The 25,211-nt window shown below is 45.0% G+C and overlaps 1 protein-coding gene across 2 annotated transcripts in view; it reads right to left on the bottom strand.

Moving 5' to 3' along the window:
* Positions 1-15,696: 15,696 nt before the first annotated feature.
* Positions 15,697-25,211, bottom strand: part of TCF7L1 (transcription factor 7 like 1) — a 172,290-nt gene continuing 162,775 nt past the window's right edge. For both annotated transcript variants that reach the window (XM_053588691.1, XM_053588692.1), the window contains 8 exons: positions 23,806-23,938; positions 22,398-22,500; positions 22,056-22,139; positions 20,465-20,608; positions 19,561-19,720; positions 19,363-19,470; positions 18,355-18,430; positions 15,697-17,076 (listed from right to left, as the gene is read on the bottom strand). In XM_053588691.1, the coding sequence (XP_053444666.1) occupies positions 16,643-17,076; positions 18,355-18,430; positions 19,363-19,470; positions 19,561-19,720; positions 20,465-20,608; positions 22,056-22,139; positions 22,398-22,500; positions 23,806-23,938 (1,242 nt within the window). In that variant the 3' untranslated portion in view covers positions 15,697-16,642. The remainder of the gene's footprint in view (positions 17,077-18,354; positions 18,431-19,362; positions 19,471-19,560; positions 19,721-20,464; positions 20,609-22,055; positions 22,140-22,397; positions 22,501-23,805; positions 23,939-25,211) is intronic.

The following is a 25,211-nucleotide window of genomic DNA, read 5'->3' as shown; positions in this document are numbered from 1 at the left end:
CCTCTACTTCTATAATGGTTCTTTCCCACCAGCTCATCAACGTGTTGTGTCTTTTCCATCAGGAAACAAACCCATCAACTTCGTGGCGTTGTCTTCACATCCGGGCACTTCTCGCACCTGAAAGTACCCGGAAGCAGTACGTTCTGGAATAACCACTATTAATGTTGTTTTAGTGTATTTTTTAAATTTATTTTTATTATTAAATCATAGCTGTGTACATTAGTGCAATCAAGGGGTACAATGTGCTGGTTTCATATACAATCTGAAATATTCTCATCAAACTGTTCAATGTAGCTTTCATGGCATTTTCTTAGTTACTGTATGTAGGCATTTGCATTCTGCATTTAGTAAGTTTCGCCTGTACCCATTCTAAGATGCACTGTAGGTGTGACCCCATCCATTACCCACCCTCCCTCTACCATAACCTCCCCCCTCCCTTCCCCTTCCTTGGCCCTTTCCCCATAGTCTTGTGCTATAGTTGGGTTATAGCCTTCATGTGAAAGCTATAATTTAGCTTCATAGTAGAGCTGAGTATGTTGGATACTTTTTCTTCCATTCCTGAGATACTTTGCTAAGAAGAATATGTTGCAGCTCCATCCATGTAAACATGAAAGAGGTAAAGTCTCCATCTTTCTTTAAGGCTGCATAATATTCCATGGTATACATGTACCACAATTTGCTAGTCCATTCGTGGGTCGATGGGCACTTAGGCTTCTTCCATGACTTAGCAATTATGAATTGGGCTGCAATAAACATTCTGGTACAGATGTCTTTGTTATATTGTGATTTTTGGTCTTCTGGGTATAAACCTAGTAAAGGATCGAATGGCAGGTCTATTTTTAGGTCTTTAAGTATTCTCCAAACATCCTTCCAGAAGGAACGTATTAGTGTGCATTCCCACCAGCAGTGTAGAAGTGTGCCCTTTTCTCCACATCCACGCCAACATCTCTGGTTTGGGGATTTTGTTATGTGGGCTACTCTTACTGGGGTTAGGTGATATCTCAAAGTAGTTTTGATTTGCATTTCTCTGATGATTAGGATGATGAGCTTTTTTTCATGTGGTTGTAGACTGTGCGTCTGTCTTCTTTAGAGAAGTTCCTCTTCAAGTCCCTTGCCCACCCTGAGATGGGATCACATGTTCTTTTCTTGCTAATACATTTGAGTTCTCTATGGATTCTGGTTATTAGACCTTTATCAGAGGTGTAACCTGCAGATATTTTCTCCCATTCTCAGGGCTGTCTGCTTGATTTACTTACTATGTTCTTGGCTGTGCAGAAGCTTTTTAGTTTGATCAGGTCCCAGTAGTGTATTTTTGATACTGCTTCAATTGCCTGGGGAGTCCTCCTCATAAAATATTCACCCAGGCCAATTCCTTCAAGAGTTTTCCCTGCACTTTCTTTTTTTTTTTTTGTAGAGACAGAGTCTCACTGTACCGCCCTCAGGTAGAGTGCCGTGGCATCACATGGCTCACAGCAACCTCTAACTCTTGGGCTTACATGATTCTCTTGCCTCAGCCTCCCGAGCAGCTGGGACTACAGGTGCCCGCCACAACACCCAGCTATTTTTTTTGTTGTTGTTGCAGTTTGGCCGGGGCTGGGTTTGAACCCACCACCCTCTGCGTATGGGGCCGGTGCCCTACTCCCTGAGCCACAGGCGCTGCCCCTCCCTGCACTTTCTTCAAGTATTTTTATAGTTTCATGTCTTAAGTTTAAATCTTTTATCCAGTGAGAGTCTATCTTAGTTAATGGTGAAAGGTGTGAGTCCAGTTTCAATCTTCTACAGGTTGCCAGCCAGTTTACCCAGCATCATTTGTTAAATAGGGAATCTTTTCCCCACTGAATGTTTTTAATTGGCTTGTCAAAGATCAAATAACGGTAAGTAGCTGGATTCATCTTTTGGTTCTCTATTCTGTTCCAGACATCTACTTCTCTGTTTTTGTGCCAGTACCATGCTGTTTTGATCACTGTCGATTTATGGTACAGTCTCAGGTCTGGTAGCATGATTCCTCCAGCTTTGTTTTTATTGCTGAGTAATGTTTTGGCTATTTGAGGTTTTTTCTGATTCCTTATAAAACGAAGTATTATTTTTTCAAGATCTTTAAAATATGACAATGGAGCTTTAATAGGAATTGCATTAAAATTATATATTGCTTTGGGTAGTATAGACATTTTAACAATGTTGATTCTTCTCAGCCATGAGCATGGTATGTTTTTCCATTTGTTAACATCTTCAGCTATTTCTTTTCTTAAAGTTTCATAGTTCTCTTTGTAGAGATCTTTCATGTCCTTTGTTAGGTATACTCCCAAATATTTCATCTTTGGCACTACTGTGAAAGGAATAGAGTCCTTGACTGTTTTTTCGGCTCGGTTATTGTTGGTATATATAAAGGCTACAGATTTATGGATGTTGATTTTGTAGCCTGAGACATTGCTGTATTCCTTGATCACTTCTAAAAGTTTTGTAGTAGAATCCCTAGTGTTTTCCAGATAGACGATCATATCATCTGTGAAGAGTGAAAGTTTGATCTCTTTGACCCTATGTGGATACCCTTGATCGCCTTTTCTTCCCTAATTGCAATCGCTAAAACTTCCATTACAATGTTAAAGAGCAATGGAGACAATGGGCAACCTTGCCTGGTTCCCGATCTAAGTGGAAATGATTTCAGTTTAACTCCATTCAATATGATATTGGCTGTGGGTTTGCTGTAGACGGCCTCTATTAGTTTAAGAAATGTCCCTTCTATACCAATTTTCTTAAGTGTTCTGATCATGAAGGGATGCTGGATATTATCAAAAGCTTTTTCTGCATTGATTGAAAGAATCTTATGTTCCTTATTTTTTAGTTTGTTTATGTGCTGAATACATTTATAGATTTACATATATTGAACCAGCCTTGAGACCCTGGGATAAATCCCACTTGGTCGTGGTGTATAATTTTTTTGATGTGTTGTTGGATTCTGTTTGTTAGGATCTTATTGAGTATTTTAGCATCAATATTCATGAGTGATATTGGTCTATAATTTTCTTTTCTTGTTGGGTCTTTTTCCTGGTTTGGGGATCAAGGTGATATTTGCTTCGTAGAATGTGTTGGGTAATATTCCTTCTTTTTCTATATTTTGGAAGTTTAGTAGTATGGGTAGTAGTTCTTCTTTAAAGGTTTGGTAGAATACTGATGTAAAGCCATCTGGTCCTGGGCTTTTCTTTTTAGAGAGATTTTGTATAGTTAATGCTATTTCAGAACTTGATATAGCTTGGTACTGTTCAACATTTCCACTTCATTCTGGCTAAGTCTTGGTAGGTGGCGTACTTCCAGGTATTGGTCGATTTCTTTCAGATTTTCATATTTCTTTTTTTTTTTTTTTTTGTAGAGACAGAGTCTCACTTTATGGCCCTCGGTAGAGTGCCGTGGCCTCACACAGCTCACAGCAACCTCCAACTCCTGGGCTTAAGTGATTCTCTTGCCTCAGCCTCCCGAGCAGCTGGGACTACAGGGGCCCGCCACAACGCCCGGCTATTTTTTTGTTGCAATTTGGCCGGGGCTGGGTTTGAACCCGCCACCCTCGGCATATGGGGCCGGCGCCCTACCGACTGAGCCACAGGCGCCGCCCAGATTTTCATATTTCTAAGAGTAGAGTTTCTCGTAGTATTCATTAAGGATTTTTTGAATTTCTGAGGGGTCTGTTGTTATTTCATTGTTACCATTTCTGATTGATGAAAAGATTTTACTCTTTTTTTTCCTGGTTAGGTTTATCTATTTTATTGATCTTTTCAAAAAACCAACTTTTGGATTTATTGATCTGTGGTATAATTATTTTGTTTTCAATTTTGTTTAGTTCTGCTCTGATTTTGGTTATTTTTTTTTCTTCTGCTGGGTATGGGGTTGGAGTGTTCTTCCTTCTCCAGTTGCTTGAGATGTCCCATTAAGTTATTAACTTCCTCTCTTTCTGTTTTCTTGAGGAAGGCTTGCAGTGCTATAAGTTTCCCTCTTAGGACTGCCTTTGCAGTATCCCAGAGGTTCTGATAATTCGTGTCTTGGTTGTTGTTTTGTTCCAAAAATTTGGTGATTTCCTTCTTAATCTCATCTATAACCCATCTATCCTTCAGCATAAGGTTGTTTAGCTTCCATATTTTTGTATGGGTATGCAGGTTCCTGTTGTTATTTAGTTCAACTTTTATTCCATGATGGTCTGAGAAGATGCAAGGAATAATTTCTATTTTTTTTAATTTGCTGAGGTTAGATTTGTGGCCTAGGATTGGAGGTTGATTTTGGAGTATGTTCCGTGGGCTGATGAGAAGAATGTGTATTCAGTTTTGTTGGGATGAAATGTTCTATAGATGTCTGTTAAGTCCAGATGTTGAATCGTTGAGTTTAAATCTAAAATTTCTTTGCTTAGCTTCTTTTTGGAGGATCTATCCAGCACCGCTAAAGGGGTGTTAAAATCTCCAACTACTATGGAACTAGAGGAAATCGAGTTGCTCACATCTGTTAGAGTTTCTTTTGTAAATTGAGGTGTGTTCTGGTTGGGTGCATAAATATTAATAATTGAGATCTCATCATATTGAGTATTACCTTTAACAAATATGAAGTGTCCATCCTTATCCTTCCTTATTTGGGTTGGTTTAAAGCCTATTGCATCTGCGAACAGGATGGCAACGCCTGCTTTTTTCTGCTTTCCATTTGCCTGGAATATAGATGACCATCCCTTCACCTTGAGTCTATATTTGTCTTTTAACGTAAGATGCGATTCTTGTATGCAGCAGATATCTGACTTGAGTTTTTGTATCCAGCCAGCCAACCTGTGCCTCTTTAGAGGACAGTTTAAACCATTCACATTAATTGAGAATATTGATAAGCCTTTCGAGAGTCTGGTGGACATTTTTAATCCTTTTGCGACTGTGGAAGTTGGAATTTGATCAAAATTTTCTGGGTAGGTTTACGTTTGTGGTGGAGGATTACGCTGGTCTTTATGGAGGATAGGTCTGAGAGTATCCTGGAGAGCTGGTTTAGTGATGGCCAAATTTTTTCTTTCTTTTTTTTTTTTTTTGTAGAGACAGAGTCTCACTGTACCGCCCTCGGGTAGAGTGCCGTGGCATCACACGGCTCACAGCAACCTCTAACTCTTGGGCTTATGTGATTCTCTTGCCTCAGCCTCCCAAGCAGCTGGGACTACAGGCGCCCGCCACAACGCCTGGCTATTTTTTTGTTGCAGTTTGGCCGGGGCTGGGCCTGAACCCGCCACCCTCGGCATATGAGGCTGGCGCCCTACTCACTGAGCCACAGGTGCCGCCCTAGTTATGGCAAATTTTTTCAACATGTGAATGTCATTGAAGTATTTAATTTCTCCGTCATAAATGAAACTCAGTTTAGCTGCGTACAGGATCCTGGGTTGAAAGTTATTTTGTTTTAGGAGATTAAAAGTTGATGAGCATCCTCTTCTAGTTTGAAAGGTTTCAGCAGAGTGATCTGCAGTTATTCTAATGTTCTTCCCCTTGTAGGTAATAGTTTTCTTTCATCTGGCAGCTTTCAGAATTTTCTCCTTCATATTAACTTTAGTGAAATTGATTTTGATGTGTCTGGGGGATGTCTTATTTGGGTTGAGTTGTGCTGGAGTTCTGAAACTGTCTGCTATCTGAATTTTGGAATCTCTTGGCATGTCTAGGAAGTTCTCCTTCATAATCTCATGGAGAAGAGACTCTGTGCCTTGTGAAGCCACTTCGTCGCTTTTGGGGATCCCTATAAGACTAATATTGGTTTTTCTTCGAATTATCCCAAAGCTCTCTGAGAGAGTGATCTGTTTTGCCCTCCATTTCTCTTCCTCTTTGAGAGTTTGGGAGCGTTCAAAATCTTTGTCTTCAGTGTCAGAAATCCTTTCTTCTGCTTACTCCATTCTGTTACTGAGGGATTCTACTGTGTTTCTCAAATCTTTGAGGGCTGCAGCTTCTTGTCTCAATGTGTCAAAATCTTTGGTAATTTGGTCTTTGAATTCATTGAATTCTTGAGATATCTTTTGGGTTACTCTTGGAATTCTAGTTCGATCTTACTTGCTATCCAGATTCTGACTTCAATTTCTGACATCTCAGCTATTTGTTTGTGCATGAGATCTTGTACTGTGTCTGCCCCATTGATCCTTGGGGGAGTTGATCTACTCTGACTATTCATATTGCCAGAGTTTTTCTGTTGATTTTGCCTCATGATTGTTTTTCACCATTGCCTCTGGCCGTCCTCAGAGTTGGGTAGGTGTCTCTCCAAGATTAGACCCCAGCGGGATCACTCTATTGTTGCTGGATCTTTGTAGGGAGTGACCCTATGTAGTTCCTCTGGGGCTGACCCAGCTAGGGAGTTCTGGTTGTGGAAGCAGCTCTGGCTTGTGACACACCCGGATCCAGCAACAGGTCTGGAGGTGGTGCGCATGGTTCTGGGAGTGCCTGGCGCTCAGTGACTTTGGCATAGAGCGCCCAAGGCTCCAGCAGTCTCTGGCCAGGTTAAGGGCTCTGTGCAGAGGCAGGGAGGGTTCCAGAGGGCATGTGGCTACCAGTATCCCTGGCCAGATGAGCTGGCCAGTGTGGAGGCAGGGAGGATACAGGAGGGAGGATGCTGGGTTGCGCGGCTCCCGCAGTTTTTGGTCAGGGCATGCAGAAGCCCAGCGGGCGCGGGTTGCAGGTCAGGGGTCGTGGCATAGCTCTAATGGAGGTCCAGCGGTGCCAAGCCCAGGAGTTTGAGGTTGCTATGAGCTGTGATGCCACGGCACTCTACCCAGGGCAACAGCCTGAGGCTCCAGTGTGCCAAAACTAGTCTCACTCTTGCTCTGGGACCCTGAGGGTGGAGCTTGCCGGGGCAGTTCTCTCACAATGGCTCCCTGTGGCCCAGCTCAGCGGCTCAGTCTGGGGCCCTAGACAATGCCCAAAGTTCTCTGCACTCCTGCTCAGGCTCTCCCTAAGGCGGTTCAACTGAGTGCCAAGTCCGAAAGCACCGAAACAGTTCACAGGTAAGGCCTTTCTGGTTTGCAGTCTCACTGCTGCTTGTACTTACGGTTGTGGCGGGATTAGGTCGATCGAACACACGCAACCACTTGCCAGTTTTCCACTGTTTTTGTCCTCCTCTTGGGGTCCAGAAGTTCCTTGCTGACTCCCTGTATCCTCAAATGGATGATTATAGGCAGATCCCACCAGCCAGAGATGCCTGGAGTCTTATCTCCCCAGACTCACCGTGCCCAGTTGCAGGAAAGCTGTTACTCGGCTGCCATCTTGCTCCACCTCCTGTTTTAGTGTATTTAATGGTTTGGGTTAGGTAATATAATTACTCAAAAACCAAAACTTTAGAAAATCCTTGCTCCTGACCCCTCCAAAGATTACCATTTATATTCTTTTTTTTAAACGATACTAATAAAAAAATTTGTGTTTACTTGGAAGCATTCAGAATGTTAGCAAAACAGCTGCAGATTTACAGAGTGATGTTCAGTCAATAGAACAGTTATTTTGTATACGTTTTATGAGAGACAACCAAAGATGAAAAAACTATCATCCCTATATATAACTAATTTGTGTCGTGCACCAACAAGAACCTGCTTTGAATTTCCATGCCAGTTTACAATCCCCATACTGTACGAGGCAAGGTTAGTGGCTATTGAAAATTCCACAAGGACAAGGCTGTCTGAATAGACATTTGGTAGTGTGTTAACTATACAAAAAAAAGACAATTGTGTAGTTTAAAGACAAATATTTACAGAGCCTTACATTTCAGTTTTTTTCTTTAAAAGGAGTGAGTTGTGTACAGGGGGTTAAATGCTTTATAGCAGTGATTCTCAATCTGTGGGTCACAACCCCTTTGTAACAATGAAAATACATTGCAGCATTAGGAAGATTGAGAACCACTGCTTTATAGACAAGAAAAAACTGCACTAGAACCAACTTACCATCATTGTCTTCATCCTCTTCATCTTCTCATCTTCCTCTTCTTTATTTTTTTTGCAGTTTGGCTGGGGCTAGGTTCGAACCCACCATCCTTGGTATAGGGGGCTAGGGCCCTACTCACTGAGCCGCAGGCACCACCCTTCTCCTCTTCTTTCTTTTTCTTGTTTTTTTTTTTTCAGCCATGACAACGCCCATTTTTGCTGCGTCAGGCTTTTCTTTTCTTTTTCTTTTTTTTTTTTGCAGTTTTTGGCTGGGGTTGGGTTTGAACCCACCACCTCCGGCACATGGATCTGGTGCCCTACTCCTTGAGCCACAGGCGCCGCCCCTCTTTTTCTTTTTTTTTTTGAGACACAGACTCAAGCTGTCGCCCTGGGTAGAGTGCTGTGGCATCACAGCTCACAGCAACCTCTAACTCCTGGGCTCAAGTGATTCTCCTGCCTCTGCCCCCAAGTAGCTGGGACTACAGGCGCCTGCCACAAGGCCCAGCTACCATCATTGTTGTTTGGCAGGCCCTGGCTGGATTTGAACCCACCAGCTCAGATATAAGTGGCTGGCGCCTTAGTCGCTTGAGCCACAGGCGCAGAGCCATGCATCAGGCTTTTCTTTAGCTCGGTATACAGCAGTATCCTTCTTTTCATATTTTTCCTTTAGTTTTGCAGACTTTTTCCCATAAGACTTGTAACCTGCAGCACTGTTACTCCACATCTCTCCCAGTTTTTTTGCAGCATCATCCCAGATAGACCAGGATGTTCTCCTTTGATTTGGGGGCAGTATTTAGAGCAGAAAAAGAAAAAGACTGAAAGAGTCCTCATGGGTACATCAGAATCCTTAGACTTCTTTTTTGTTTCCCCTTTAGGAGGGAGGTTTTTCATTTCTCCTTCATAATGGGCCTTGTCTGCCTTTGCTGTATCTTCAAATTTTCCTTTCTGTTTAGCAGAGATGGTCGTCCACCTCTCTGAGCACTTCTTAGAAAACTCTGAGAAGGTGACTGAAGCATCTGAGAGCTTCTTCATGTGCTCTTCCTGACAAGTTTGCACAAAGAAGGTATATGATGATATTTTGCCTCTCAGACTTCTTCAGATTTCTTTTTCTATGTTTAGTTATTTTTCTTCAGCCAGGCACAGAGTCGCTTAGTGCTGTCCATCCAGCTTTCACTTGCCCCAGCACTGACTTTGTAGAGCTCAATGTACTGCAGTGTCTGTGAGAGCAGTAGTACATTTATTGTGTTTCCATCTAGGGGTGTTTTTTAGGGTTCTTTTTATTTTGTTTTGTTTGAGACAGGGTGTTGTTCTGACACCCAGACTGGAGTGCAGTGGTGAGGTCATAGTTCACTGCAGCCTCCAACTCCCAGGCTCAAGGGATCCTCAGATCCTGGAGTGGCTGGGATTATTTATAGGGATGAGCCACCCTGCCTGGTTCTAATTTTTGTCTTTTTCTTTCTAGTTATTTTACTTAAAAAAATAGAAATATTGTATATTTTCCCCTGCTTCTTAGTGTATTTTCTCTTTTTTTTCTGCACATATTTGTCCTCTCCCCCCCAAATTGGTATCTTTGAGTAAATAGTCTTGTATCCTACTGTTTACAGTTATTGTTATGTTTATACATTAAATGTTGCTTGAAATCATTTTTTTGAACATTTGCCAGGCTAGCTGCTTTGTAGACAGTAATTTTTAAAACATAAGTGGTCTAGGCCAGGTGTGGTGGCTCACACCTGTAATCCTAGCACTCTGGAAGGCTGAGGCAGGCGGATTTCTTGAGCTCAGGAGTTCAAGACCAGCCTGAGCAAGTGTGAGACCCCGTCTCTAAAATAAAAAATAACTGGGCGTTGTGACAGGCACCTGTAGTCCCAGCTACTCTGGAGACTGAGGCAAGAGAATCACAAGAGTTTGAGGTTGCTGTGGAGCTATGATGCCACAGCATTCAACCCCAGGGTGACTGAGTGAGACTCTGTCTCAAAAAACAAACAAACAAAAAAAAAAGTGGTCTTAGGCTGGGTGTCCATAGCTCAGTGGTTAGGGTGCTGGCCACGTGCACCAGGGCTGGTAGGTTCACCTGGGCCTGCTAAACAAAACAAAACAAAACAAAATTAGCCAGGCATTGTGGTGGCCACCTGTAGTCTCAGCCACTCGGGAGGCTGAGGCAAGAGAATCTCTTAAGCCTAAGAGTTTGAGCTTGCTGTGAGCTATGATGCCCTCTGTAAAGGGCCACAAAGTGAGACTCTGTCTCAATTAAAAAAAAAAAAAAAGTGGTCTTAGGCCAGTGTTGTACCTTGCACCTGTAATCCTAGCACTCCTGTAGGCCTCTATGGAAGGATTGCTTGAACTTAGGAGTTCAAAGGCAGCCTGAGCAAGAGCAAGACCCAGTTGCTGGCCTATAGTGCTGGCTATTATGGAGGCTGAGGCAGGAGGATTGTTTGAGCCCAAAAAATGAAGGTTGCAGTGAGCTATAATGACACCAATTCATTCTAGCCAGGGCAACAAATTGAGACTATTTCAAAAAATAAAACAACAGGGCAGCACCTGTGGCTCAAGGAATGGGGTACTAGCCCCATATGCCAGAGGTGGCAGGTTCAAACCTGGCCCTGGCCAAAAACTGCAACAACAACAACAACAACAACAAAGAGTGTTCTTAAGGCTCCCGTGGCACCCATAGCTCAGTGATTAGGGTGCCAGCCACATACACTGGGGCTGGGGAGTTCGAACCTGGCTGCTAAACAACAATGACAACCACAACCAAAAAATAGCCGGGTGTTGTGGTGGATAGCTATAGTCCCAGCTACTTGGGAGGCTGAGGCAAGAGAATCCCTTAAGCCCAAGAGTTGGAGGTTGCAGTGAGCTATGATGCCACAGCACTCTACCGAGGGTGGCACAGTGAGACTGTCTCAAAAAAGTAAAATAAAATAAAAATAGTATTGGGGCATTGTGGCAGACGCCTATAGTCCCAGCTACCTGAGAGGCTGAACCAAGAGGATTGCTTGAGCAATGTTTGAGGTTGCTGTGAGCTATGATGCCACAGCATACTACTCAGGGTGACACAGTGAGACTCTGTTTCCGGAAAAAAAAAAAGTAAAATTAGTGTTTTTCTTTTGTAATTAATAACTGTCTTGAGGGAGATACCTTGAGATTATTAAAATATCCTCTTTCTCCTCTTTCACCCATCAACTTCAGCTTCCATGGTGGATCTTGTCTATAGCAGTTCCAACTGTGGTGTTCTAACGGTGATTTTCTACTTCTTCTTTTCTTCTACGTTTTTATTTATTTATTTATTTATTGTAGAGATAGAGTTTCATTTTGTCGCCCATGGTAGAGTGCTGTGGTGTCAGCACTCCAACTCCTGGGCTTAAGCGATTCCCTTGCCTCAGCCTCCCAAGTAGCTGGGACTACAGGCGCTCGCCACAAACGCCCAGCTATTTTTTTGTTGCAGTTTGGCCGGGGCTGGGTTTGAACCCGCCACCCTTGGTGTATGGGGCCGGTGCCCTGCCTACTGAACCACAGGCGCTGCCCAATTCTATGTTTATTAATTGGAATGCTTCTGTAAGAACGGTCTCTGCTAACATTCATTTATTTACCTACTTTTGTATTAGTGTTATGTCATGGAAATATATATTATTTTTATGGATTATAACCTAAATTCTTTTTTTTTTTTTTTTAAGAGACAGAGTCTCACTTTTTATTGCCCTCGGTACAGTACTGTGGTTTCACAGCTCACAGCAACCTCTAACTCCTGGGCTTAGATGATTCTGTTGCCTCAGCCTCCCAAGTAGCTGGGACTACAGGCGTCCACCGCTCATCACAATGCCTGGCTATTTTTGTTGCAGTTTGGCTGGGGTCAGGTTCAAACCCACCACCCTCAGTATATGGGGCTGGCACCCTACTCACTGAGCCACAGGCACCGCCCATAACCTAAATTCTTATGTTGTTGCTCAGATTATTCCAGGTTTGGCTATTTTGAGAACTCTTTCAGACTATCACCCTTTCAACATGCCCTCGACCTTTTTTAGAGCACTTTTAAAATTTCTGGTCTTCCACAGATGTTCCAGGCTCATCTTTTATTATCCTTGTATGATTTTCAGCCCTGGAGTCAAACACTTCTCTATGGAGCTCTTGTTTTTATAATTGGAGAATGATACTTAGAAACCAACATCTGAACACTAGGTGTGCTCACTGCTATTGAGATCCCACTGTTTCCTGGCTGTTTGGGTGGATAGAGTTTGGAATGTGCATATATGTCAATGGTGAGCAGCTCAGCCCCAGCAGGAAGGTGAGAGTGCTTTAAGTTCCCTGGGGGAGAGGGGCCAGAGAATAGGTGGCTGCAAAGTTGAACCTGGAGCATTTTAATTAGGTCACTTTTTCTTAGAGTATTAGAGCCAGGCGGGCCTGAACTATAAAAACCACTCTTGCCAAAATTATGTTGTTGGCTAAATTACATAACTCTCAGCTTCTTCCATTATAACACAGGAAAATACTTCTAACAATGTAAAGTGGTTGAGTAAAGTGTCGGATACATTAGGTGCTCAGTGGGTATTAGTTATCTAGTTAGTTACTTTTGATTTCCATGAGTAAGCAGATGTCTTATGGTTGTTTAGTTATCAGTTTGTTGTTTTTGGGTTTGTTGTTATTGTTGTTATTTTGTTTTCATTCTCATAGAGATAGGGTCTCACTCTGTTGCCTAGGCTGCAGTACAGAGGCGTGATCATACTTTACTGTAACCTTGAACTCCCAGGCTGGAGCAATCCTCCTGCATAAGCCTCGCAAGTGGCTAGGATTACAGGTACATGCCCCCAGGCTTGGCTGATTTTCTTTTTTTTTTTTGCAGTTTTTGGCCAGGGCTGGGTTTGAACCTGCCACCTTCGGCATGTGGGGCCAGCGCCCTACTCCTTTGAGTCACAGGTGCCACCTGCTTGGCTGATTTTTTCTTTTTTATACAGAGTCTGACTTTGTTGTCCTGGTAAAAGTGCTGTGAAATCATAGCTCACAGTAACCTCAAACCCTTGGGCTCAAGCAATCCTCTTGGTTCAGCCTCTCATGTAGCTGGAACTACAGGCGCCTGCCACAATGCCCTGCTATTTTTTAGAGATGGAGTCTCACTCTTGCTCTATTTGGTTTCCAACTTCTGAGCTCTTGCAAGCTATCTGCCTTGGCCTCAAAGAGTGCCAGGTCTTTGGACCTGGTTAATTTTTAAAATTTTTTGTGGATGCAGGATTTCACTATTTTTTTCTCAGGCTGATCTCAAACTTCCAGCCTCAAGTGATCTTTCTGACTTGGCTCCCAAAATGATGGGATTATAGGCATGAGCCATTCTGCCTGGCCCCAATCTGTTTCTTATCCCTTCACCTGCTGGCCTTTGTTGAATTTCTCAGGGACTTTTATTTATATTATGTATGCCAAACAATAAAAAGCAATAGAAGTATAATCAACAATAAAATAACTTTTTTATGAAAGGAAGAATAACAGCTTAATACCATAAAATAGGAACACTGGCATGAGTGTCCGGAAGCTAGATTCTTATTTAATCTGGAGTATTATTAACTATGCCTAAGACCAGTCATTTCACTTGTCTGGGCCTCAGTTTGCTCTTCTATGAAATAAGGGACTTGACCTAAATAATCCTAAGGTCCCTTCCCTTCCAGTTTTATTTTATATTATACTTCTTTGAACTGGAAATACTTCTGATGTTTGAAAATCAAACTCGATCACCATCTCTCATGCACATTGAAAACACAGAATTTTCTTTCTTTCTTTCTTTTTTTTTTTTTTTTTTGAGACAGAGTCTCACTATGTCGCCCTAGGTAGAGTGCTGTAATGTCACAGCTCACAGCAACCTCACATTCTTGGGCTTAAGTGATTCTCTTGCCTCAGCCTCCCAAGTAGCTGAGACTACAGGCGCCTGCCACAATGCCTGGCTATTTTTTTTGTTGTTGCAGTTGTCATTGTTGTTTAGCAAGTCCAGGCTGGGTTCAAACCTGCCAGCCCCAGTGTATGTGGCCAGTGTCCTAACCACCAAGCTATAGGTGCCACCCAAACATAAGAGTTTTCCAGGAGGCAGCCTGTGTGGTCAGAAGAAATCTGGGGAACACAGGCATGCCAGCAGGTATCCCATTCTTTCCTAAGGAGAAAGCTAAAGTTTTAGGTGCCCATGGAATATCCTATGAATGGGAATTAGCCAAAAACTACAAAAGTCTGGGGATTTCCAGACTGCCATGCAGCCTAGTGGTGTGGCCTGGGCTATAGCAGTCTCACGGAGAGAGGCAGGGAGCGTCGGGTTTGTTGCTGACAGGCAAGGGAGTGCTTGATAATAATGCTCACTCATGGACAGCAATTTATATAGCTTTCCAAGCAGTGTCTACCAGTCACTTTACTTTTTAATCTCTTATTAATATACCATATTTTTTATTATACTTTTTCTATGTTTAGATACACTAATATTTAACATGTCACAATTGCCTAGCAGGGGTCCTCAAACTACGGCCCGCGGGCCACATGCAGCGGTGTGCTTGTATTTGTTCCTGTTTTGTTTTTTTACTTCAAAATAAGATATGTGCAGTGTGCATAGGAATTTGTTCATAGTTTTTTTTTTTTTTTTTAATCTATAGTCCGGCCCTCCAACGGTTGGAGGGGCAGTGAATTGGCCCCCTGTTTAAAAAGTTTGAGGACCACAGAATTCAGTATAGTAATATGTCGTATGAGTCTATAGCCTAGGAGCAACAGGTTACCCCATACAGTCTAGGTGTGTAGTAGGTTGGACCATCTGGGCTTGTGGAAGTGCACTCTTACGTTCCCACATAAAATGGGATGATGACACATTTCTCAGAAATTCTGTTGTGTGCATGACTATACACAAAATGTCTGGAACAGAGAGATTCGGAGATGGAAAATAGGCTAGTGGTTGCTTAGGACCAACTAGTGGGTCTGGGGAAGAACTGGGGAAATGGAGTTATTTTCAAAGGATATGAAGTTTAAGAGTGATGAAAATGCTCTAAAACTGACTGGTGGTGGCTACCCAACTCTGAACATACTAAAAACCAATGAATTATATACTTTAAATGAGTGAATTGTAGCTTAAACAGGTCAATCATATCTCAATGAATAGGTTTAAGAAATTTCAGTCCTAGGGTGGCGCCTGTGGCTCAAAGGAGTAGGGCACTGGCCCCATATACCGGAGGTGGTAGGTTCAAACCCAGCCCCGGTCAAAAAAAAAGAAAAAAAATAAAGAAATTTCAGTCCTAGATATACTATGAAAAGCATACAAAGGATTTTTTCACATCTTGCTGAGCATAAATAGGGGTTAGAAGCATACACAGAATGTCTCCCAGGTGGGACGTTAATTTACATCAACTATAATATGGAGACAGACTCTCACTTTGTTGCCCTGGGTAGAGTGCCATGGTGTTTTCATAGCTCACAGAAACCTCAAACTCCTGGACTCAAGTGATCCTCTTGCCTCAGCCTCCTGAGTGTCTGGGACTACAGATGCTTTTGTGGGGTCTTGCTCTTTTTCAGGCTGGTCTGAAACTCCTGAGCTCAAGCAATCTGCCTGCCTTGGCTCCCCAGAGTGCCAGGATTACAGGCATGAACCACCACACCCAGCTACAGTTTTCCCCTCTGCATCTCAGTCACCAGTACTGATCGGAAGCTGGGTTGGAGTTTTCTTGTTGTGTCAAGCATGTTTTATGTTTCTCTTCAATGAGTGGCAGTCCTTTTCCTTAGCTTGTTTGCAAAAACCTAACATTGGGCTTGACATGAAAAATGTGGTTTGATTCTACAAAAGAATTAAGGAAACACTCAGAAAAGGTCTTGCAACTGCAATTTTATTTTCTTTTGTGAAAATAAACAACTGGAAGTTAAAAATCATAAAAACAAAAAGAAATACACACAGAAGAAGCATGTGAGGTGATGGGGAGGGAAGAGGGTCTTTAGAACTTTGGCAGATTGTACTGGCACTGACCCAGGAGACAAGAGCCAGACTATGGAGCCTGGTCCTATCTGCCACTCTGGGACTGTGAGGGGACGGTCTCCACTGGCAAGGAGGAAAAAGAAAATAGACTTCTTCACTGGGGAAGTGTCAGGCACCTTGAGTCCCTTTAAATGTGGGGGTGAACCATTTTGGAGGACCACTTTCCCCACCGGAAGTTGAGGGCTGGTGGGTTTGGGCCCACTGAGGGAGAGGGGATGCTGGTGGCAGCAAATCAGGCCAAGATGTCTTCTCACATGGTGATGGCCTTCCACTGGGCAGAGGACAAAACAGTCGAAGGGGAAGAGCCCATGGTGTTGAGCAGATGGCGGGAAGTTGGGCTGGATAACAGGACATGTCCAGGACTGGCTATGGATGTAGAGATCCCTGGCGGGACATCAGCAATGGCAAACATGCAGACTGAGTGGGGGAAGCTGAGGCAGGCAGGTACAGTGAGAAGAGAAGAGGCAGAAAGAGAGAGGTAGAGAGAAAGGCATCTTCTGCCCAAGTCCATCCACCACAGCACATACGGGATGAAAAGCACACTACTTTTCAGTTCTTTCTTTTAAAGAGTTTTTTTTGTTGTTTTGTTTTGTTTTTTAAAAAAGCCTTAAGATCAGCTACTGGTTACATCTACAAAATGTAAAGTGCTGTTGTTATCAGTCACTTTACAGAACAGTCCAGAGTGGTCAAATATTGACCAATAAAATTTCCTTTTTTGTTTCTTCTGAATCATTTCTACTCAATGAGTCACGTGACAGCCTGCCTGGGTAAGGGGTGGTTTAGTGGGCAGACTTGGTGACCAGGGAAAGAGGCTGGGCCTGTAGCACTGGCAGGGCCTGGTGGGCATGGAGCGTGGCTGGGAAGGATGGGGGAGAGGTCAGCAGAGCTGTGGGCATGGACCCGATGGGGAGTGGCCGGGACAGGAGGGGAGGCTGGCTGCCCATCTGGCCAGAGGAGGTGGCTGCAGCCTTGGCCGACAGGAAGGCAGTCGAGTGGAGAGCCAGCTGGGCCCGAGTCTCCGGCTTGGTGGTGAGGGAGAGGGGCTGGGCTTGCTCCGAGTGGGTGGCAGCAGGGGCAGCTGGAGAGGCCAAGGCCGCAGAGGGGGTGGCAGGGGAATCCAGCATGCTGCCGTGGGAGGAGGCAGGGCTGTCACAGGGCTTCTCAGGGGGCAGGTACTGAACACATGGCTTCTTGCTCTTGGAGGCCAGAGCACCTAGGGGGGAAAAACGCAAGAAAGAGTGAGCAGCTAGTAGCTATGGGAAAGGTAGAGGCTGAGGAATAACCCTGGCTATGCACATGGACTTTGGAAACATGGGATGCTTGTGGCAAAGACCTGAAATTATTTTCAGGCTTCCAAGACTAGGAAATGGTTTTCAAGAAGACCCAGTGCATAGAGAAGAGGCAATGCCCAAACCAACAAAGACTTCCTTGGTAAGGGAAAATGGCCCAGTCTTCCTTTCCTAAATCTCATAACTTTGGGGATGGATCGCTACTCAATTTGCTTTAAAATCTTTGGCTTATGCTACAATCAGGATAGTATACACCTGCTGAGCAGCATGGCATACAGTGGATTTTGCCTCCTACATATTTTTCACTTATGTGTGCTCCTATGTATGTGAATCTCACATTATATGGATAGGAAAGAAGGAAGAAATGGGGGATGGAAACCACTTTTGATAGTGTAAGCAGCTGTACACTTGTCTTGGAGTGAGCATGAGATGGGAGTGTGACCCAAATACTTATTACATTGTGGGCACCTCTCTGTGCTAGGTAGGATTTTGGTATAAAGAGACTTCAGCACAGATTTTGGACACAAAGTGCCCCCTAACACTGAGCAAACTATTTCTTTTGGTGTTCAACCAAAGAAACACTGGAGAAAACCTGAATCTACTGGACTCCCTGGCAGCTTGTACATTAGTCTCTCAGGAGTTGCCTTCCTGATGGAATTTCAAGGACAATTTCAAACACATTTCATTAACCCTCAGTAGGACGCACTCAGCTAACTGAAGTGAGAATGCCCTGGGCATCAAATCCTACTGCCACTACTTGACAAGCAGAGTGACTAGGAAAATGCCTTAATTTCTCTGAGCCACTTTTTTTTTTTGAGACAGAGTCTCACTGTGTTGCTCTGGGTAGAATGCTATGCCATCATCATGGCTCGCAGCAAGCTCAGACTTCTGGGTTCAAGCGATCCTCTGCCACAATGGCTGGCTAATTTTTCTACTTTTAATAGTAATGGGGTTTTGCTCTTGCTTAAGCTGGTCTTGAACTCCTGAGCCCAAGGGATCCTCCCGTCTCCGCCTCCCAGAGTGTTAGGATTATAGGCATGAGCCACAGCGCCCAGCCCTGGGCCTCTTAACACCTAATTGAGTATCCTGAGGCTACCAAGAGGCAAAGCCCTGTCCCATCAGAGACCCAGATGTAGCACACAGGAGGATTTGGCTGTGGTGGCAGGGAAGAGAAATGAAGAGGGCAACAGCCCCAGACTCACTCTCTGCCTCTTGTACTTGCTGCTGGGACTGGGTCTGGGACAGCTGCTTTTCTCTCTTCCTCTTCTTTTTCTTACCCTGGAAAAGATGGCCAAAAGAAAAGATAAGTAGGAAGGAATAATGCCAGCTTGTTAGGGGGAAGATATGACATTGTCCCTACTGCTCCTGGGCCCCTGGGTGAGGGTGCTGAGGCAGAGCCCATGAGGCAGCAGAGGAAGCCTGCCTTCCCTGCCAGGCACTCTTCCCCTCTAGACTTTGGAAGGCTTCCTCCTATAGCCCTTCAGTCTTGTTTCTCCATTTATCTCCCTAGAACAGTTTTGTTTGTTTTGTTTTTGAGACAGGGCCTCACTTTGTTACCCAGGCTAGAGTGCACTGGTATCATCATAGCTTACTGCAGCCTCAAACTCCTGGGCTCAAGGGATCTTCCTGCCCCAGCCTCCGCAGTAGCTTCACCCTTGGCTAATTTTTCTATTTTTTTTTTTTTGGTAGAGACAGGCTCTCACTATGTTGCTCAGGCTGGTCTCAAACTCTGACCTCAAGCAATCCTCTTGTCCCAGCCTCCCAAAGTGCTGGCATTATAGATAAGAGCCACCATACTGGCTTAGAATAGTGGTTCTTAATCTTTTTTGATGGGTCTTAGGTCTCTTTGAAAATCTGATGCAGTCATGGATTCTCTTATCACAAAAATAAGCAAATAAAGACATACATTTAAGAATCTGCCTAGTTTCTGGGAGTTTATAGACATGCTCCCCTGAGGCTAATTTGCTGGCCTTTGCACCCCAGACTAGCACTGTGCCCTGTGTTATGGAATCAAGGGTTAAAATAAGAATGATACAAATTTAAGTCTGTCCTCAGGATATCCTGCTGACCTCCTAAGAATTTAAAACGCCTTCCTTATTTCTAGAGAAATATGGGCTTCTCCCTGTCTTTAGAGCCCTCCTTCTCCCCACCCCCCCATACAGATGCTGCTGCTGGGGTCTGAGTGTCCCCTGCCCAGAGTGAGCACTTACGTAGTTGTCCCGGGCTGACCAGGTAGGGTAGAGCTGGGAGTGAAGCTGCCGCTCCTTCCGGGCCAGCTCATAGTACTTGGCCTGTTCTTCTCGAGACAGGTTGTGCCACTGAGGGAGGGAGGGCCAGAGATGACAAGAGTGATCAGTGCTGGGGATGTCTGCTGACTCCATGGCCTGGAAGGCAGGGGCAGGTCTTACCTTCCGCCCCAGGATTTGGTTAATGGCTGCGCTTTCCTTCAGGGTGCACTCAGCCACCACCTTGGCCCTCATCTCCTTCATGTATAACATGAAGGCATTAAGAGGCTTCTTCACGTGGGGTTTCTTTTCTTCCTCCTTTTTCACGGTGACTGGCGATTTCCTGGGAAGGTGCATGGCCACAGGTTAGCACAAGTCAGGTGGCTTCTAACTCCTCAGAGTCTGCCTCTGGGGACGGCAGGTGAGCTGCTGGGAAGTCAGTCAAGCGGCCCATGGCTGCCTGAGCACCTGTGTCTTCCTTGAGTATTTCCCATGCTGAGTGATCTCCTAGCCATATTCTTTGAAAATCTATCCTCTAATGTCCCACAAAGGAGCAGAGTTATCCACTGAATAACTCTCCCAAGAGCGAGCAAATGCTGGCCACGGGAGACAGGAAGTGGCGTGGGACACTTGGCAGAAACAACAGATAGGTGGGTCTCCTCATCCACACAGCACTGACAGGCTTCCTGCCGTCTTTATGGCATGGTGGACAAGGCAGGGCCCTGGTGCTTGGCTCACCTAGGCCATGAGGCCACCAGGTGTCCTTGAGAAAATACTTTCTCCTTTGTGGGCCTCACGTTTTCATGTGTATAAAAAGGGGGTGGAGGGACAGCAAGGAGGAGCTAAAATCCTTCTCAGGTTTCCCTTCAGTCTTTAAAACCTGTTTGTAAAACTTTCCTCAATATGTGTGCACGATGTCCCTGAAAGGTTGGGACCACGGCAAGTCAAACGGAATGATTCCCATGGGAGAGGAGCTGGCTGAGAAGGCTGCTGGGCTGCTGCCAGATGAGACCAAGAGAGAAAAACAAACGGCACCTGCTTACTCAGAGACCGCCCCTCCCCCCAGTCCAGGCTGCCTCTTACTTACGCGCTCACAGCGGGGCTCAGGGTTGGGGGTGCTGGTTCCTGCTTGACGATGGGGGAGACGATGGCGGGGTGGGGGATCCCTGAGGTGGGCAGACCAGGATGGGCAGGAGCTACCATGTGAGGGGAGAACCGACTGGAAACCAGGCTGTGAACCAGGTAGAAACAGATGACAACAGAAGGACTCGGCCTGAATGCCTGTCACCCAGCAGAGGACATGGGTGGCCCCTACCTTGAGGGCAGAGGCATGCAAACACCTCTGGCGTGGCCTGTGTATAGTTTGGGGGATGGAAGGCCTCTCATTGTCTTCTAGAGAACAAGGTTTGGGGAATACCTAACAATCCCTCCAACCCTCACCAGATATCCCCGGTACCTATATCTGGTGCTGGAAACAGGTAGGATGAAAAACACAAAAGAAGTGGAGGGTCCGAGGCCAGGGTACACAGGGGAAAAGAAGGGCTTATTCTGTGGACCTCCTGTGTTGCTGGAGGTCCCTTGTCAGGTAGAGCCAGCCCCTGAGGTGGGAATGTCCTCTCATATCATCATTTCAGGAAAACGCATCTTTTCCCAGTCTCTGGCTTCAGTGTGATATGCAGTAAGGTATCCCTGACTTGTGATTTTTTGATTTATGATGATGCAAAAACAGTACACAGTTAGTGCTCTCGTTGAGTTAGATAGGGTTAGATCAGGATAAATCCATCATAAATTAAAAATATTGGATGGCGCCTGTGGCTCAGTGAGTAGGGCGCCGGCCCCATATACTGAGGGTGGCGGGTTCAAAGCTGGGCCTGGCCAAACTGCAACAAAAAATAGCTGGGCGTTGTGGCGGGTGCCTGTAGTCCCAGCTACTCAGGCGGCTGAGGCAAGAGAATCACCTAAGCCCAAGAGTAGAGGTTGCTGTGAGCTGTGAAGCCACAGCATTTTACCGAGGGTGACAAAGTAAAAATAAAAAATAAAATAAATTAAAAATATCATAAGTTAGCTGTGCACAGTGGCTCACACCTATAATCCTAACCCACTGGGAGGCCAAGGAGGGAGAAAATCCCGTTAGCTCAGGAGTTGGAGACCACCATGAGCAACAGCAAGACCCTGTCTCTACTAAAAATAGAAAAATTAGCCAGCCTTGTGGTGGGTGCCTGAGTCTCAGCTACTCAGGAGCCTGAGGCAGGAAGATCACTTGACCAGGAGTTTGAGGTTGCTGTAAGCTAGGCTGACAGCATGGCCCTCTAGCTTGGGCAATAGAGTGAAATGCTGTCTCCCCCCCACCCTCACCCCCCAGAAATATATATGGTAAGTTGAAAGTGACTTAATCATCCTAAGTCAAGGAGCATCTATATGCAGAATGCTTCTATGCCACAAAATGTATAGCAGAAGAGGAGAGTGCTATGGGCTTTGAATTCTTAGGGAGAGGGGAAGAGTGATACTGTATTCTCCATCTGACCTGGGAGTTGGGAGCATGGGCCATGAGAAGCCACCTTATCACAGAAAGTGGGGAGGAAAGGCGAGTCTGTGCATTCTCAGTCACTGATGACAGAAAGGCTGTTTCACAGTCAGATGTGCACAGCCACCAAAAGACAAAAATCCCTGGGACTTACCTGGACATTGAGGCGTTCATGGCGAGGGCAGGGTAAGGATGCCGGAAGCCACCAGGAGGAAGGGAGTACATGGGCTGTCCTTGCCTATGAGGGCCAGGAGCAAGGAAACCTGGTCAGCAGGTAGGGAAATCTCAGGGTGTGGAAGGAAGGGGCTGTAAGAAAGGGTGAGAAATGGGGGCAGGTAGGAAGGAAGCCAGGGGAACCCGCTGCCCAGGGTGGGAGGGGGCCGTCTAGGTCCTGGGCGCCTCTGAGGGGGCTTGCTGGGAGGGCAGGCTGGGGGCACAGAGGCAGAGCGCAGCACAAGGAAGGAACGAGGGTGAGAAAGGCTGCAAGTTTCCTTACTGTGGGACGAGCCAGCCGAGGGGGTGGGGGATTTGTCCAACAGCTCCAGGAGAGAGTGGGTAATACGGTGACAGCTCAGATGGGTGAGGGGGCCGGGGAATTCCTGCTTCCAAAGAGAGAGGTGTCAGACTGTTCTGTGGTCCTGCCTTAGCACCTCAAAGAACATCAACTAGGAGTGTCCTTCCCCATGTTCTGCGACCCTGACGCTGTGAAGCCTGGAAGGTCCTTTCCTGTGTCACCTTCCTAGCTGCTCTGGCCAGTCCATCAAGGACATATTCAGAGAGGGTAGGACTAATGCATCTTCTTTATAGCTATAAGGATCCTATCTCTGTGAGCAGGAGTAACTCCTAACCGCTTGACACACAGGAGTTTTGTAAAAGAGGGACAGGACCCCATGATACCCCTAGCCATAAATTAACTTTCTAGGAAATAAAACTTTGGGATTCTATTCCACATTTGTCCTCCTTATTATCTGTAACTTGTAACCATTATTTCTCCAAAGAGGGTTACCAAAAATGTATTGCCATCCCATGGCAATTTTGTAGGAATAGTATGAGGACTGTGGCTCCCTGGGATGGACAGGTCTAGTTGGTAAAAACAAACAAACAATATACCCAGGCTCACTGCTTTATAGCTATGACAGGTCTAGTTGGTAAAAACAAACAAACAATATACCCAGGCTCACTGCTTTATAGCTATCTTGGCTAGACATTATTTTAAAATGTTCAGTCCAGGGCAAAGGTCTTGGCTTAGGGTAACACAGCCTGCAGCTAGGCTAGACTTTGGCAGATCAGCCCACACACTTACTGTAATTCCCTCACCATGGCCCTGTGGTGTGAAGGGTCCACAGAAGACACATACGAAAAAGCTGAAAAGGCTAAAATTAGTCACAAGACTCTAGAGAGTTAGAGGTATGATTTGAACCCAGGTCTGCCTGACTCAAGGACTGTTACGTTCTCACCAAAACAAACAACCTGCCACCCAGCAGGGGCGCTGCCTGAGTGGCAGACAACTCACCTGTCTTTGTTTTTTTTTTTTTTTAATTTTTTTTTATTAAATCATAGCTGTGTACATTAATGCGATCATGGGGCACTATACACTGGTTTTATAGACCGCTCGACACATTTTCATCACACTGATTAACATAGCCTTCCTGGCATTTTCTTAGTTATTGTGTTAAGACATTTACATTCTACATTTACCAAGTTTCACATATACCCTTGTAAAATGCACCGCAGGTGTAATCCCACCAATCACCCTCCCTCCCCCCCACCTCCCTCCTCCTCCTCCCCCCTTTCCCCCTTCCCCCTATTCTTGGGTTATAACTGGGTTATAGCTTTCATGTGAAAGCCATAAATTAGTTTCATAGTAGGGCTGAGTACATTGGATACTTTTTCTTCCAACTCACCTGTCTTTGGATCAATCTCCGGGGAGAGGTGTGTGGGAGGGGAGCCAGGGGAGAAGTGGTCGTTGCTGTAGGTGATGAGGGGTGTCAATGGATGCATGTGATGTGGGTGCTGGACAACAGGAACTTTATTAGACTGAAAGAGAGAACAAAGACCAGGCACAGTTGCCAAGGAGACAGAGAGTAAAATTAGCATTATTTACCTAGTCAAATATGTGCCATGGATTCCCAAGCAACATCCCATTCCGTCCTCAAAACAGCCCATGGCAGCAGTGTGCACAGCAGAGGTGGCGGCACCAGAATTCGAGAAGGGATTCCAGCGTACCCTCTCTCAGACAGCCCCGAGGTTCTCTTCCTATGTGCTGTGCACGGGCTGGGTGCCATAAGCTGTTGGGTAGTGATTTGTGTGGTGTCACCTCAGTGAATCTGAAAAGGTTCAACACACGCTTTCCAAATAAACGTCACAGAAATAGCAGCTCTCAGGTTCAAGCCCAAGAAAGGGAACAGAGCAGTGGGGGAATTGTCTTCTTCAGACCTCATATACGTATGCTCAGTCATCATATTCCAGCTTTACAAGACACAACCCCAAAGCACTTCAAACACTTCTCTCTGCTGACCTAATTACCACATTTTGTTTAAAACACCACTAAATGTAAAGAGTACCATTATTTTATATAGCTACTAAGGAAGAAAAAAAAAATCACTGGCACATCATGGATGCATATTGATTTAAGAGATGTTAAAAATGGGAAAAACCTGTGCATCCTAGAATTGGTAAATGGATTAACTTTTCTTTTCTTTATTCCTTAGAAATATCTACTAAATGTCTCTTACTGGTAGTGGTGAACCTCATCACCCTCCCCCCCAGATTAACTTTTTAATTTTCACCTTATCTGACTCAACCATAGGGTCTTTTTTCTTTTTTTCTTCATAGAGAAAGAATCTCTCACTCTGTTGCCTGGACTGGAACACTGTGGTATGATCACAGCATGCTGCAGCCTCGGGCTCAAGCGATCCTCCCACCTCAGCCTCCAGAGTAGCTAATTTGTTTTTTTATTGTTGAAGAGATGGGGGTCTCAAGTGTTGCCCTAGCTGGTCTCAAACTCCTGGCTCCAAGTGATCTTCCTAACTTGGCCTCTTAAAGTGCTGGGATTACAGGCATAACCGCTAGTCATAATGTCTAGTCCTTATTATAACCTCACAAAGAAGCTATGATCATCCCCATTTTAGAGATGAGGAAACTGAACTCAGATCAAGTGACTTAGCCTAGGACACAGCTGGTAAAAGGCAGAGGTAGGATTCATAAGGCAGAGAGCTCTTCACAGTTCTCACATACGAGTATGTTTTCTCTTGGACAATCTACCTCCCCAAGAGCCTACTTAAACACATCTGTCAGAGAGAAAGGACAG

This window comes from Nycticebus coucang, chromosome 4, assembly GCF_027406575.1.
Source record: "Nycticebus coucang isolate mNycCou1 chromosome 4, mNycCou1.pri, whole genome shotgun sequence".
NCBI classification, from domain to species: Eukaryota; Metazoa; Chordata; class Mammalia; order Primates; family Lorisidae; genus Nycticebus; species Nycticebus coucang.
This window is presented reverse-complemented; position numbering and strand designations above follow the sequence as displayed.